At 37.8% G+C, this 13084-nt stretch overlaps 1 protein-coding gene across 1 annotated transcript in view; it reads left to right on the top strand.

The window, feature by feature from the left end:
• COL24A1 (collagen type XXIV alpha 1 chain) overlaps window positions 1–13084 on the top strand; it is a 117328-nt gene that overhangs the window by 71399 nt on the left and 32845 nt on the right. Inside the window, exons 25-32 of the mRNA XM_021526749.2 lie at window positions 1518–1571; window positions 3243–3296; window positions 4147–4200; window positions 4942–4995; window positions 10419–10472; window positions 10736–10780; window positions 10896–10940; window positions 12033–12086. Of these exons, the coding sequence (XP_021382424.2) occupies window positions 1518–1571; window positions 3243–3296; window positions 4147–4200; window positions 4942–4995; window positions 10419–10472; window positions 10736–10780; window positions 10896–10940; window positions 12033–12086 (414 nt within the window). The remainder of the gene's footprint in view (window positions 1–1517; window positions 1572–3242; window positions 3297–4146; window positions 4201–4941; window positions 4996–10418; window positions 10473–10735; window positions 10781–10895; window positions 10941–12032; window positions 12087–13084) is intronic.

Raw genomic sequence — 13084 nt, 5'->3', positions numbered from 1 at the left:
ACCTTGGCTCTAATTATGTCTTCTGTTCTTTCTGGAACAAGGGAATCAAAGTGATTAATCTTTAGCATTTTGAAACTGTACCTCCACACCTCTTACCTTGATAAGCAAGAGTACAGGGTAATTCTTTGTCTCACAGATTTCTGCCTGCTACTGTGGCCTACTGTTGGCTCTGACTGGGAGCTCTCCCTCTCAGAATTCATCACAAAAGTCCCTCATTGCTGCCAGTGACGTCTGGGCCATAGCCTCAGTGCCAGTATCACCAGGACCCATCTTTGGCTGCTGCCAAGGCAAGAGACATCTCGGTTCTGACACATAATACACAAGTTCCCACACATAATATATCAGTCCAGCAGCCACAGAGATGCCTGCTTATCTCTTCAGTTCCTTCCATAAAGTAATTTATGCCAGTATTGTCAACCTCAAAAGTAGCTGTATCACTGGCTCGTTGCCATATGTTTAAACTGTGAGATTTCCAGCATAGCTAGCAGTCCAAGAGAACAAGTAATCATAAAATCTCTACTTATTTTGCACCTGTTCTGTTAAAGGACTCGAGGCTGAACTGTATTCAGATTGTACAGATAAAGACTGCATTTCAATTATTTCAAAGTAATGCCTTTTTTTTTTTTTTTAAATTGCACTTCAATGCCAGCGTAGGGCTACTAATGCTAGTTCCTTCCTGCACACGTAAAGATGGCAATGCCAATGTGTGAATTGCCAAAACTTTCTTTTTTTCCCTTTTTAAAGTGTTACAGAGACAGTGTGTTATATCACTACTGGGAGCTATCACATTTCTGCCATGTTCCACAGGCAGTCGTGCAATGTACTCTGGGCACTTAGTGCTTTTTCCTCAAGCTCATTGTGTCATATTTTTCTCAATTAGAGCCTTGAGCTATAATTTCTTTTTATTTTAGCTTTCGTAATAAAGTAGGTATTATAAGCACTGGGAATAAGGGTTTTAAAAGTACTTCCTCTTCTGTTTCCCATCTCATATGGTTGTACTTGTTCTATCCAGCGGAAGTTTGTGAGGGAACCTCAGGGGATAATTATTTCATTTCTGAATGTCTGAAAAGCTCTGATCCTCTGACTTCAAAGGCATTTGGGGCTACTACTCTTGAAGGGAAAATTCTGAACAACACCTGATCCAATATAATTTTTGTTTTGACTGCATTTTACTTTGTTCCACTGAATTTATTCCCTGTGAAATTTGCGGCCCGATTGAAGCGCTAGCAGAGCAATTATCACCTTTATTTGTATGCTTGTAAGTGTTTTAGCAGTGCAAGGTTGGGCTGAGCGGCAGATCTGCATTGGAGGGGCAGTATTGTGCTGCGGTGGCTGCAGTTTCCCCTTGGCAGGAGCTGTTGCAGTGGGTGCTGGGATGCAGGGCTCCTTGGGTGCCCTGGCTGTCCCCGGTGCTCTCTGGGAAGAGCAACTGGGCCCTGCTCTGTTGCTGGAGAGCTGCTGACCATGAGCTAGTATAGACATCATGCAAGTAAAAGTCTGGTTTTTTTTTCATACAGGGATCAGCTGGCTTACCTGGAGAAGCTGGGCCATCTGGAAACCTTGGTGAAAAGGTATAATAATGTATCTGACTATTCAGCAGCTTTGGAAACCATTGAGGAGATAAGGTACTGGTGAGAGATCATTTACTGACCACTGTCAGAGCTAATATTCCTGTAGCTATTTCAGAGCACAGGGAGGTAAAAACTGGTAATCCAAATGTTCTTATTTGAGGTATGTATCTGATATCCTTGATTTTACTTCACAGTTAATTTAGAGCTGATTGATTTTATACCTTTCTTATAACACTTTACTGTACTGCTATTGTTTCAGAGAAACTGGCATGAATTATACTTGTTTTATACAGTACTGGTTTGCACTACTACATAATGAAGACAAAAATAGGTACAACTTGGCTGAATACATTAACTGAATAAAAAAGATGACTTAGTTTTGTCTGCTGTGCAGTAACAGTTGTGTTTGTGAAAGCAAAATCTGGCAGACTCAATGTGACTAGAACAGTACACATAGCTTAAGTGTATTTGACATGGTTTTATTTAGGTGAAGTATTTTAAAACTGAAAAACAGGAAACTTACTGGACTGCATGTCAGCTTCAATTATGATAAAAGCATAATTTTTTGTCAGAATTATGCAGCACCATTTGCATTTCTTTCCTGTAGGGCTGAATTATTTCACCTAGACTGGTGTCTGTTTAGATATTTTATGGAGGAAGTCTTAATGTACTATTAGGAATTCCATTAAAATCTGATTATAATTTATATAATCTGTGAAGGTAAATACATCAGTGGAAAGCCCTGCTTTAGATTTAGACATAATTACATACATAATTTCTTCATAATTACACTTGGCCCAAAAACAGTACCTTGAGATACTGCTGCTAGTTTAGCTAGGAGGAGAAAGGCAATAAAAGACTAATTAATTTATCATCAGCAAATGGAAGGAAGCTTCTTCATTTTTGCAATAATTGTCACTGCTATGCTGTTTCTGTAGAATTTATTGTCTTCCTTTCTTATGGATTAAGTAGTGCAAGGTAACACATGCTATGTGGATTTAAATGATAAGTGTATTTTCAGCATAATTACAGTATGCAATATGAAATGTAGTGTTATTACTATGTCATGTGCACTATTTGTAATAAAAGTGTAATCTTCTGAGGATAATCTACAGCCAAGTCTGATATTTGGGCTGGGAGTGACATGAATGAAAGGTGAAAAGGTGTGGAAGACCAGAAAAACCCTTCCTGCTTCCCCTGCTCAAGTTCCTTCAGCAGCTGTTGAAGGGCTGGCCTTTCTTTTAGAGCTGTGCTTTCCTAACGCATACTGAAGAGGAAGAGAGAGAAAAACAATAATCTTTTTTCTTTGTTTGCTGTCCTGAATTTTATGGATTAAGGAACATACTATAAATATGATGTGCCCAACAGAGAGAAAACATCTTCTAGCAGCTATTCTCAGAGACTGATGTAGTAAACCTCTTGTTCAGTCTTCTAGGAAAAAAGAAGACAGAGAAATTCAGTTTTATCATTTTTTTCAAAAGAAGGATAGGCTTGTAGGAGGAAGGAATGCAGAAATTTAAAAAAAGACAAGTTATAAAAGGGCTCTGCACTGTTTCTGAAGGGCAGTCTCAGCCAATAGTGTGATGCACTGACAGGTGTGCTCAGTGGACATGGAAAAAGGGGAAGAATATTCAATATTCTTTTCTTTTTCTTCTTTCTTTGTTGTTAAAGGGAGAGCGAGGCAGTCCAGGCCCTGTAGGTGCTCCTGGAGAAAAAGGTGTCATGGTAAGTGCTGCATCCTGCTCCCTCTGACACTGCTGTGGCTGGCAGGGCTGGAATCTCCATGGCCTGACACAGAAACTGCAGATCTCGGCCCCAGCATGGTGCAGTGGGTGGGGTTCTTGCCATGGAATATTCTATATTTGCAGTAATTACTGCAATTTTGACATCCTATGAGCAGGGAAGGGTTCAAGTACCCTGAGACTGAAGACCAACTAAATGATCCAGGCAGAGCTAATGATTTTTGAGGTTTTCTGTCCTTCATTAAATCCCTCTAATTTAGATTTACCTTCAACCAGCTGCTTTTCATCCATTAAAAAAATTCATATTAGGGAGATTAATAAACAAGGATTTATTAATATAGTATCCAGTCTTTTAACTTACTTTTCTTGGTCTGTTATTAATGCTTATTGCCACAGGTAAATCCAGTGTAGCTGTAGCAGAGAGAACCTTTCCCAGCAGTAAATCATTGCAGTCCTCAGACAGGAATTGTTCCTGGCATTTGGTCTTGGCTAGGTCTGCCCACACCAGGATGTGTCCATGTTCTGTTCCCACTGTCACAGCCTTCTCGAGAGGAGTTTGAAATTCATTTAGAGCTCAGCATCCTTTGTTTCAGTAAATCTCTGGCAGCTACTGCCTGTGTTGGAAAGCTTCCTAGGCTGCTTTAATGGTTACTAGGATATATCCAATTAAGCATTTTGTCTTTAAACAAAATTTTGAGAACAAATTTTGTAAAATTAAATATTTTATTAACTTAACTCCAATTATTGAGGTAAGTAACTGGATTTATTACTGTTGCTATAATAACAATTTAGATAAAGCTGTTCTGTCTTTTCTGTGTTTATTTTAATTCTAGGGCTATCCAGGACCTCCAGGAGGCCCTGGACCTGTGGGGCCAGAAGGATTACCTGTAGGTATAAGAGGGTGCTTTGGTTTGACATAAAATAAACTATTTTCAAATTGTCTTTTTGCTTTGGTGAAGCTAAGAATGGTTTCTAGTTTGTGCTGCAATCCATAAAATTGTCATGAAAATGTACCCATCCAGACAGAATCTGTTCACTTGCTCTTTGCCAGGATGATCCATGAGAGAGGGAAAAGTAATTATATGATTTACTCATCCATTTAAAAATCACTCTGTTGAGACAAGTAGGGAAATGGAATTTTGTAAGGATGTTAATAACTGCATATTTTCAAAATTCATTGGTGATTAATACAGTCTAAATAGATTCATTATGTGTTTAGTTTTATTCTTAATAAAAAATAAATTATGTTCTAATCCGCTGCATATAATTGTTATAATTTGTCTACCATGGGTCTTCAATACAGATAAAAACCAAACTTTTTATCAGAAAATATTCGTGCTTATTAGCATAATGTTGCTGAAGTACAAATATCTTCTAAAACTTTTGAGATACTTGAAGTAATGTATTCAACAGTCACATCAGTGTTTTGTAAAAATAATGTTACATAGGGTCTGTTAATTAGATTTTTCTACATAAATTGTACAAACAAATTTAATTGAATTTGAACCATGAGTGAAAGTGATTGATTTGCTTTTCTTGCATTGATTGCTGCTCAAAGTGCATAAGCTTGTAATGTTCAGGACTCTTTGTTTAGAAGACAATGAATAATAAATTTGTTTGACATGTAGGGACCTTCAGGGGCACGAGGACCATCAGGGCCACAGGGACCTAAGGGAAGAAGAGTAAGTACTAATGCTTCTTCATGTTCCTTAGAGCAGAGAGTGGTGTATTGGAAATATGAATCTGAAATATAACCCGTTTACAGCTGCTCCCTTTGTCCTCTGGACTGAACTCATTTGGACTGAAATCAGATAGACTATACTTGTATTTCCATGTAGGAAACAATATGAATCTTCATTTCTCCTCACAGTGAAATGGGCTTTAGCATTGGTCTCAGCTGAGCGCAAAACTAGAACCAAGATGACCACTCAACTGTTTTCTGTACACATAAACATGCAAAAGTTCTCATTTATAACTACCACTGGACTATTTCAATGTTTAAGGACAATTTTCTTTACCTGCATTTAGTTCTTTGGAAATACAATCAAAATCTCTCAAACACAGTTTTGAGGAAGGAAGAAGTATAATCAGAAGATGCTGTGTGCTAGAACCTTGAACCTGCACTTCTTAGATTGGCATTTCCATTTCACTTTTATCAGGGAAACGGAAACCATTTTTTACTTTATACAAAACACTGATCCAAAGCCCACACTAATAAAGTGTCTCTCACCTTACCTACAGTTTGACAGCTTATCCATGTTCCTAAGAGACTTGTACGGCCCATACCAGTGGCTGGACCAGTGTATCTTCACAGCTCTATTTATTCCTGACAACTCTGTCTCTATTATTTTGGCAGCATATCATGGAATACAGTGCTGGTAATTAAAGATCACTCAAAATAAATTCCAAATATCCCAAGCTCTGTGGAAGTCAAATTTTGGAATTGTGGTTTATGCCTTTGCCTCTACCCAGCATGTCTGGGAATGTCTCATGAAAGAGGGTCTCAGAACAGACCCAGGTCCTCAGACTCTGAGAATAGACTCCTACTGAGCCACTGAGAATTTTATCTCAAAATATATATGAAAATATCAGACCAAAGGTGGAATCTCACATAAGGAAAATATCTGAGGTACCCTGAAAACTGGGGTTTGTCATCTCTGGATTCAGAAAGAGAAGTGTCAGAATCCAGAGCTCCTCAAAAAATGCACACCACAGTCAGATACAGAAGTTAGGTGGAAGCATATGGAAATTTGCCTTCATTGTGTATGGAAACAAGAATGGATCCTGTCCTCACAGCTGGAGTCTGTGAGAAGTCTTAGAAGCACTGACCCTCTACTTGTGCACTGTCACAGAATAGAATTCCTTTTCTTCATAAATTCTGGACCTTTCAGCAATGGTTTTGCATCCAAGATTACCCAGCAGCTTACTTCTGTCTGAGAATATCCAGCTGTTCACTCTCCAGTACACCCAGGAGCTCTGGCCAGCTGAAGGCAGGCTGCCTAAAAGTCTGTGGAGTATCTCACTCTTGGGGGATTTTGGGGATTATGCCACTGAGCACAGCACTATCATAGAGCTTCCTCAGCTCATGCTTGGGACTTGATGCACTTGGCTAGAATCATGTGAAAATTTTTTTGTATTTTCTGTTTTAATCTCATGAAAACACAGAGGGACAGCACCATTTTGTGCTTCAATGGCAGAATGACACTGAGGGTGAGAATATCAACATGTAAGAAAGAATTTCTTTCCATGGCCAGAGGGAAGAAATGCATTAGTGTGGAAGCCTGGCAGTGTAAGCAGCCATGAAGTCATTGTTGCATGATCTTTCATTGTCTTTGTTTGCTAAGGTGTGAAGTAAACTGCAACATCAGGAACTGCTTTCACTTCATACCATAATCTTGGACTAATACAACTGTATTTGAGAGGAAGAGATTCTGTATCATTGGATTCATTTCATAAGTGAGACCTAAGCAATATTACCTAGAGATGCTAAAATTCTTGGCATTTAGTATTCTTCAGATCGGCATTTGGTATTTTAAAGCTCAAAAGAAATAATTTTTCTGCTCTTCCTTTCCTGGAATGTAGATCGTGAAATTTTGACTTGAAAATGCAGATAAATGACACAGTGAACTACTGTAAATTTAGGGTCAGGCAGCAGCAACTCATGTCTCTAGCAGCCAGTAGGGTTCTCCCTGTTTTAGTGGCATCTGTACTGGCATGAAGAACCTCAACTGCCTGAGGACATCTGTGCTTTATTTTAATGAGTGATATCTTTCATATTTTCCATATTTCAGGGGATATGGACCTTAAAAAATTGTGTACTTGTGAAACAAGTGTCCAGTGTGCTTGGTGGTACATTGATAGCTGAATGTTTATCTCTCTCAATTGTCTGAAGGAAGTGAAAGTAAATTAATGTAGTTTTCTAATATTCTTCCATGTCAGCCACCAAAAAAGAGAAGTAGTTATATGTTGTGTTTCTGTTCTTTCTGCTCTTCTGGTATTTGAGAGACAGGACAAGAAGGAATAAAAATAGTTAATTTGTGTCTTTTACCTTCTTAGAGGAACTTTTTCTCAGATTATCATCCTAGAGTTTTCAATGTAAAATGTTCCATTTTAGAAACAGAGCTGAACCCATGCCAAAGAAAAAAGCAGTAGCGATCATTTGGCAGCCTCACTCCTCAGCTCTCTTGCAAACTATTTAAATAACAGCAGGCAAATCAAGTATGTCTCTCATTCTGTACTAGCTATAGTAAGAAAGTGTACAATCCAATTCATCTGTGCCAATAAGGAGTCACACCATATTATTTATAGGAATGTTATTGTGTGCTTTCATCAGGATATTAAATTGCCTTCCCCTTGGATTCCTGCCCTTTGTTCTGTGGCTGGCTAGAGGAAGGCATGGCCCAAAGGATCATGTTGCTTTCTGTTACTTCCCTTTCAATTCAAAATTGCATAGTAGAAGGTTGGTGTTTTAAATGGTAGACTTTTTTGCTTAACTGTTACTGATCAGATCAGTTGTCATGGGCTGCCAAGGTGAACTCCATTGAAATGGAGATCTGTGTGAGTGCCAGAAAGGTTTTGGTGTGTTAAGTGTATAACATGGATTAAGAATCTTGTGCAGTCCTGTTTCTCAAACTGCAAGCTATGATTGAAATTGTCAGAAGTGTTGAAAGAATTTATCTGGTAATTCTTAATTATATAAGATAAAACCTAGAAGGCAATTCCTTTTTACACCAATCTGTAAAATGGAAACATCCTTTTTCTTCCTTGAATATTTAATCTTGAGATTCTATCCTCTGGTTAATCCTGTGGAGAATGCACAAAGAGAAATGACAGGTCATATATCTAAAAAGTCTGAGAAAATCTAAAACTATCCTGCAATTGCTTAATTGCTTACTTGCTTTACACTCTGTTTCCTCCTTCCTTTTGCTGCTGTAGGTGGTTCCTCCACAGGTCTTGAACTTGTCCTTTCTACCCCCACAGCTGAATGACCTGTCCTCACTCGATCTCAATTTCTTCTTGTCCCTTCTCCTCCTGTTCTTTGAGACATTTCAGATCAGGGAACAAAAAACCTGCTAAATCTGCCTCAAATTTTCATCACAACTGGTATCTGTTACAGATAGCAGTCACAGAAAAAAGTGAAGAGCAGCAACCTTAAATTAATTTGATCAAGATGTTTAGCTTTATTTTGAATTATGCTATATAGTAATTCAGCAACTGAGTTACCCAATTGCATAATCTTAACAGGAGTCCCAGGGTAAATGTTTTTATAAACGCCTTCTGCACCTTTGAAACCACCACTAGTGTTTTGTTTCTAATCTCTCAGGGCACTGAAGTCACAGATTTTTTTCCGTAGACTTCAGTATTGTTTGGTTTGGGACCTTTCACACTGAGTGCCATGTGGCAGGTCAGTGTTGTCTTCTGTAGCCTCTTTTCCTCTCTAGCCCAAAAAAATGCCTGTAATTGCTCAGTCCTGGCTTACACCAAAACAAAAAAGGTGGCCAGACTAGCCCAAGGATTGCCTCACAAAAGCTGTGCCCCATACTACAAAGTATTTTATACAGCTCTCCCTGCCTGCCCTTTTTCCTTTTCCTATGGTTTCTGTGTCCCTCTTTGCTGGCCAGAAGTAGCAGTGCTGAAATGGTGACAGATGAGTTCTCGTGGGATATTTCTGGCTTTGACAGGGGTTGTAGTTATAAATCAGCTCACAGGAAAGGCCTGTTCCTGAGAGGTTTTCATTTCAGAAGAAAAGCCTAAACGATTCTGGATACACACTGTTCCTGAATTACCAGTCAGCTATTTTCACTTTTGCTCCAGAGAAAAGTGGATGGGCTCTCACCACGTGTTCCAAGAGAGGTTTTGATACTTATCAGTAAGTCCAAGTCAGAGAGAATAAATTCTGGTATGTTTTTCCTCAAAATATTTAAGAGAGATAGGGAAGTCACAGATATTTTTGGAGGGAAAGTAAACTAAATTAACTCAGATGTGCTTCCAACAATGTCATTTTACAAGCCCCTATTATTATCATTTAGAACAGTCTTATGATTAAAAATCAGTCATGATTGGATGCCCTTCACTATAAACCATGACCCAAGATGTAAGGTTCTCTACAACTCAGAAATTCACCATAGAAATGGAGATTTTTTTCCTCTAGGCACTGCCACAGTAGTGTACTAACTCCTTCTGATGCCAGCCCAGCCCAAATGCCACCAGGAAAGCTGTTATGTCTCCTCCTCCCAATGTACTGCTGTAAAGAGCCTCTCTTGATACTTATCTATCTCTTCCTTTGAAGTGGTCATTAGTTTTAAGTTCTTATTAACTGGTTTTAATTTAATGTTCCATACCTAAACAATTGTGGTTTTTGGAATTATAGAAATAACTTCCTAAGTCAGAATGGGTAAAATATTATTTTCTGTTTTGCTCATGACATAGTTAAGGATTTTTCATTCGCATGTAAGCTAATGGATTTAGATGACCAATCTTAAATAATAAAACTCTGAATGTTTTGGCAATAGGTATTTGCTATATTATGCTACAATAATATAACAGGTTATCTTTGTTCATCTATTGCTTATAAAGATTAATTTACAAAGACATTTTAGTCTAATAATAGAGCACAATAGTTCACAACCATAAATTTCTTCTAATCTTGCCTCAAACTGATTTACTAATGGAAGAATTTTATCTGCTTTTTTTAGAGCCTTACTAGCAAGATTAGTTTTTGCATATACATCTTATAATGTGCACAAAAGCAAGCACTCTGTACATACAGGGATCATCTAAATCCCTCTAAGTTCATGTCTGTTGCATGAGTACAAGGTGGATGAAAAAAAGAGCAGAAAATATCAGACTGCCATCTGGCTCCAACTGAGACACTGAATGTTTTATTTACATACTTTTAAAAAAATCCTTATTCTTAAGTTCATAATTCAATAAACCAGAAACGTTTTTTATTATTTGAAGCTTTATTTCGCACTTGATACACAATGAAAATTGGTTTTCATGCTAACAAAATGTTTCCCCTCTCCTAAAGCTTATGTAAAATCTCCTTAATGACAAGCAAAAATAATGCATAATTAGTATCCCAAATCACTTGTTCAATATTCAGGGGCCAAGAGGTCTCGATGGTCCTCCAGGAGAACTGGGAACAGAAGGTATTAAGGTGAGTGTTTGCATTGCTCAATACTATATAAAACACTGAGGGAGACCATAACAGATAAAAGTAAACAAACAAACAAAAAACTCCAGCCCATCATGGAAGAAGCCAGAGAGTTCCATTTAATCCAAGAGATTGGAAAATTTCTGCCTTTTCCAGGTTCTTTGAGGCATTTCCTGTAGTTACCCAGCATTTAAACTCACAGTAACTGTGTGCAGTTTATCAAGCAAATGTATGTAGAATTCACACATTTTTTTGTTATTTATCAGGGAGAAAGAGGTGATCCAGGAAAGAAAGGAGTTCCTGGACTCATTGTAAGTATTGGAGCCAGTCTTCGTAGTAAACTTTAACAGAATAACTCTGATTTCTGAGCTGTGTTTGGAAATTACTTGAAGCCAGCAATGTTTTTTGATATTTCTCTTTAACCAGGGTAAAGCTGGAAATCCAGGAGAAAGAGGAGAACAGGGTGGACTTGTGAGTATGAAATTCACTACTACTTCTACCAAAAAAAATCCAGAAAATCCCATACTTTGTTTGACACTTGGGTATAAGGAAGCTTATCTATTTCAGAGCAGCTGGAAAACTCTGACAGTTTGCATTTATTCATACAAAGAACCAGGGGCAGAAGTGCAGTTTGAAGGATGAAAGTCTTTGTGACATAGGTGATAATTGTTTGATAGAATTTGGGGTAGGTGTGTGTTACCAGTGTAGGAATAAATGTAGAAGTGTATTAAATTAATTTAATGTATAGGAGAAAATTCCTTCTTTTAGTGCTTTTTTGAATGGAAATCTTATGTGTTCTATTTAAGGCTTCTATTGCAAAGCAGGTGTCAGTCCAAATTGTACTGGATTTTCAACAAAGAGAGAAGCAGAAAAACAAAAACAAAGCAGTAAAGGTGGTGATTTTTTCTGCAGTTGAAACTCAAAATGTTGATTGTCACCATACTTCTCTTGCCTTTTCTGCTCAGATTTAGGAGCTGTTGCCTCTCACGTTTGACACAAGTGTTTTCATTTCCTCTTCATTCACGAGAACTTTTAGATGTATTTATATATGCAGAAATTAATGAAGCAAAGCCTCATTAGGCTGAAACTATGTGTAATAGCACATTTATTGCAAAGTACAGGATACTGATCTATCTCCTAGAGTCCAATTTCTAGAAGACAGTGTGAGACATAAATGCTATGAGAAAGGTTGAGCAGAGAGAAAAGTGTGCTGTGAACCTTCCTGATAATCTAAAATTCAGGGCAGTTTGGACATACAAACAGCACATGAATCTAAGGAGAATTAAGGATCTAAGGAGAATTACAATGAACTGGTAAATGGTAGTTCAGCTAAGATTCATTTGTGTGTAAAAGAAACTGAGGAAGGACTTATTCAGGACTCCTTCACCTACCTCAGAAGCCGGTGATATGTCGCTACATGTCAACCAGGAAAAAAGGCTGCACATACTTCAAGGGTTTTTCTGGTTAGTAACTGTGTGAGCAAAAACAAGAGAGGAGGTAGCTGTGCTCAGAGTATGAAAGAGCTTCTTTCCAGTGATTTTTTATTTTATTTTAATCTTCCAGGGTTTGCTTGGGCCTCCAGGAGCCACAGGAGACAGAGGACCAGTGGGAGAGCCAGTAAGTTGATGCCTGTTCAGTTTTTCCCTGTATTATACAAGCTCCCTGACAGCTCAAGCTCCATTTTACTAAGATCCAGTACTGCCAGCTGTGGTTAGGTAGGAATTGTGGGGTGATTGCTCCAAAGCTGCAGAGCTGGAGTCTGTCTCCTTTGCTTAGTGTAACTTTTTTATAGAGACCTGTTAATTTTGTTGGGGAGCTCTGTAGTAAGGGGTGCACAATGTAACAGAGCTTAACAGAACATAGACCAAAACATAATATGGCTTTACACCACATTGAGGTAGATATCTGTGTTATGTATTATGTAAATGTATGTGGCAATACTTTAGTAGTGTTTTTTTAGGCAAATATTAGGATTGTTGTTTAGGAGCACAGGAACCACATCTATTTGGCAGGTTAAATTTTCAAGAAGAGGCTGCTATAATAAACCTCAGACATTCCTCTGCTGAATGGATTCTTGTCAAAGCCATGCTCACTTCCATGTGGCTAATATTGTTACAGAAGATCAGGCAGAACCTGCAACAAATATATGCACTGAACTGCAAGATACAGACGTGACAGGAATAGTATTGCAGCACCATCTCTGGGGTTAAATTGGATTATGTCAATACAGTAAAAGAATATATGATGTGTAAGAAGGATTTGGGAGAAGGCTCCCATTTTCTGGTGCAGAAATCTAATAGAGTTGTCAAAAATTGTGTGTTTACATTGCTTCTGGAAAGTAATTTTGTACAGTAAATTGCACGTAGTTAATTTAAATCTCAAAAGTGAAGTGTTGATAAAAATTGTATTCATTTTAGTATTATTAGTATTTAGTATTTTTTATAATATTATTTCTACTAATCCATGCTTACAGAAAGTAATTGCACATTTTGAGGGCTAGAAAAACACCAACAAAATTTATTTAGGATAGAATTGCATACTTAACTTAAGCTCTCAACCTGTAAGAATTGCAAAATAATTCACCGAAAATAGTTAGCAATAGTTTTCCAATAGTT

This window comes from Lonchura striata, chromosome 9, assembly GCF_046129695.1.
Source record: "Lonchura striata isolate bLonStr1 chromosome 9, bLonStr1.mat, whole genome shotgun sequence".
Classification (NCBI taxonomy): domain Eukaryota; kingdom Metazoa; phylum Chordata; class Aves; order Passeriformes; family Estrildidae; genus Lonchura; species Lonchura striata.
This window is presented reverse-complemented; position numbering and strand designations above follow the sequence as displayed.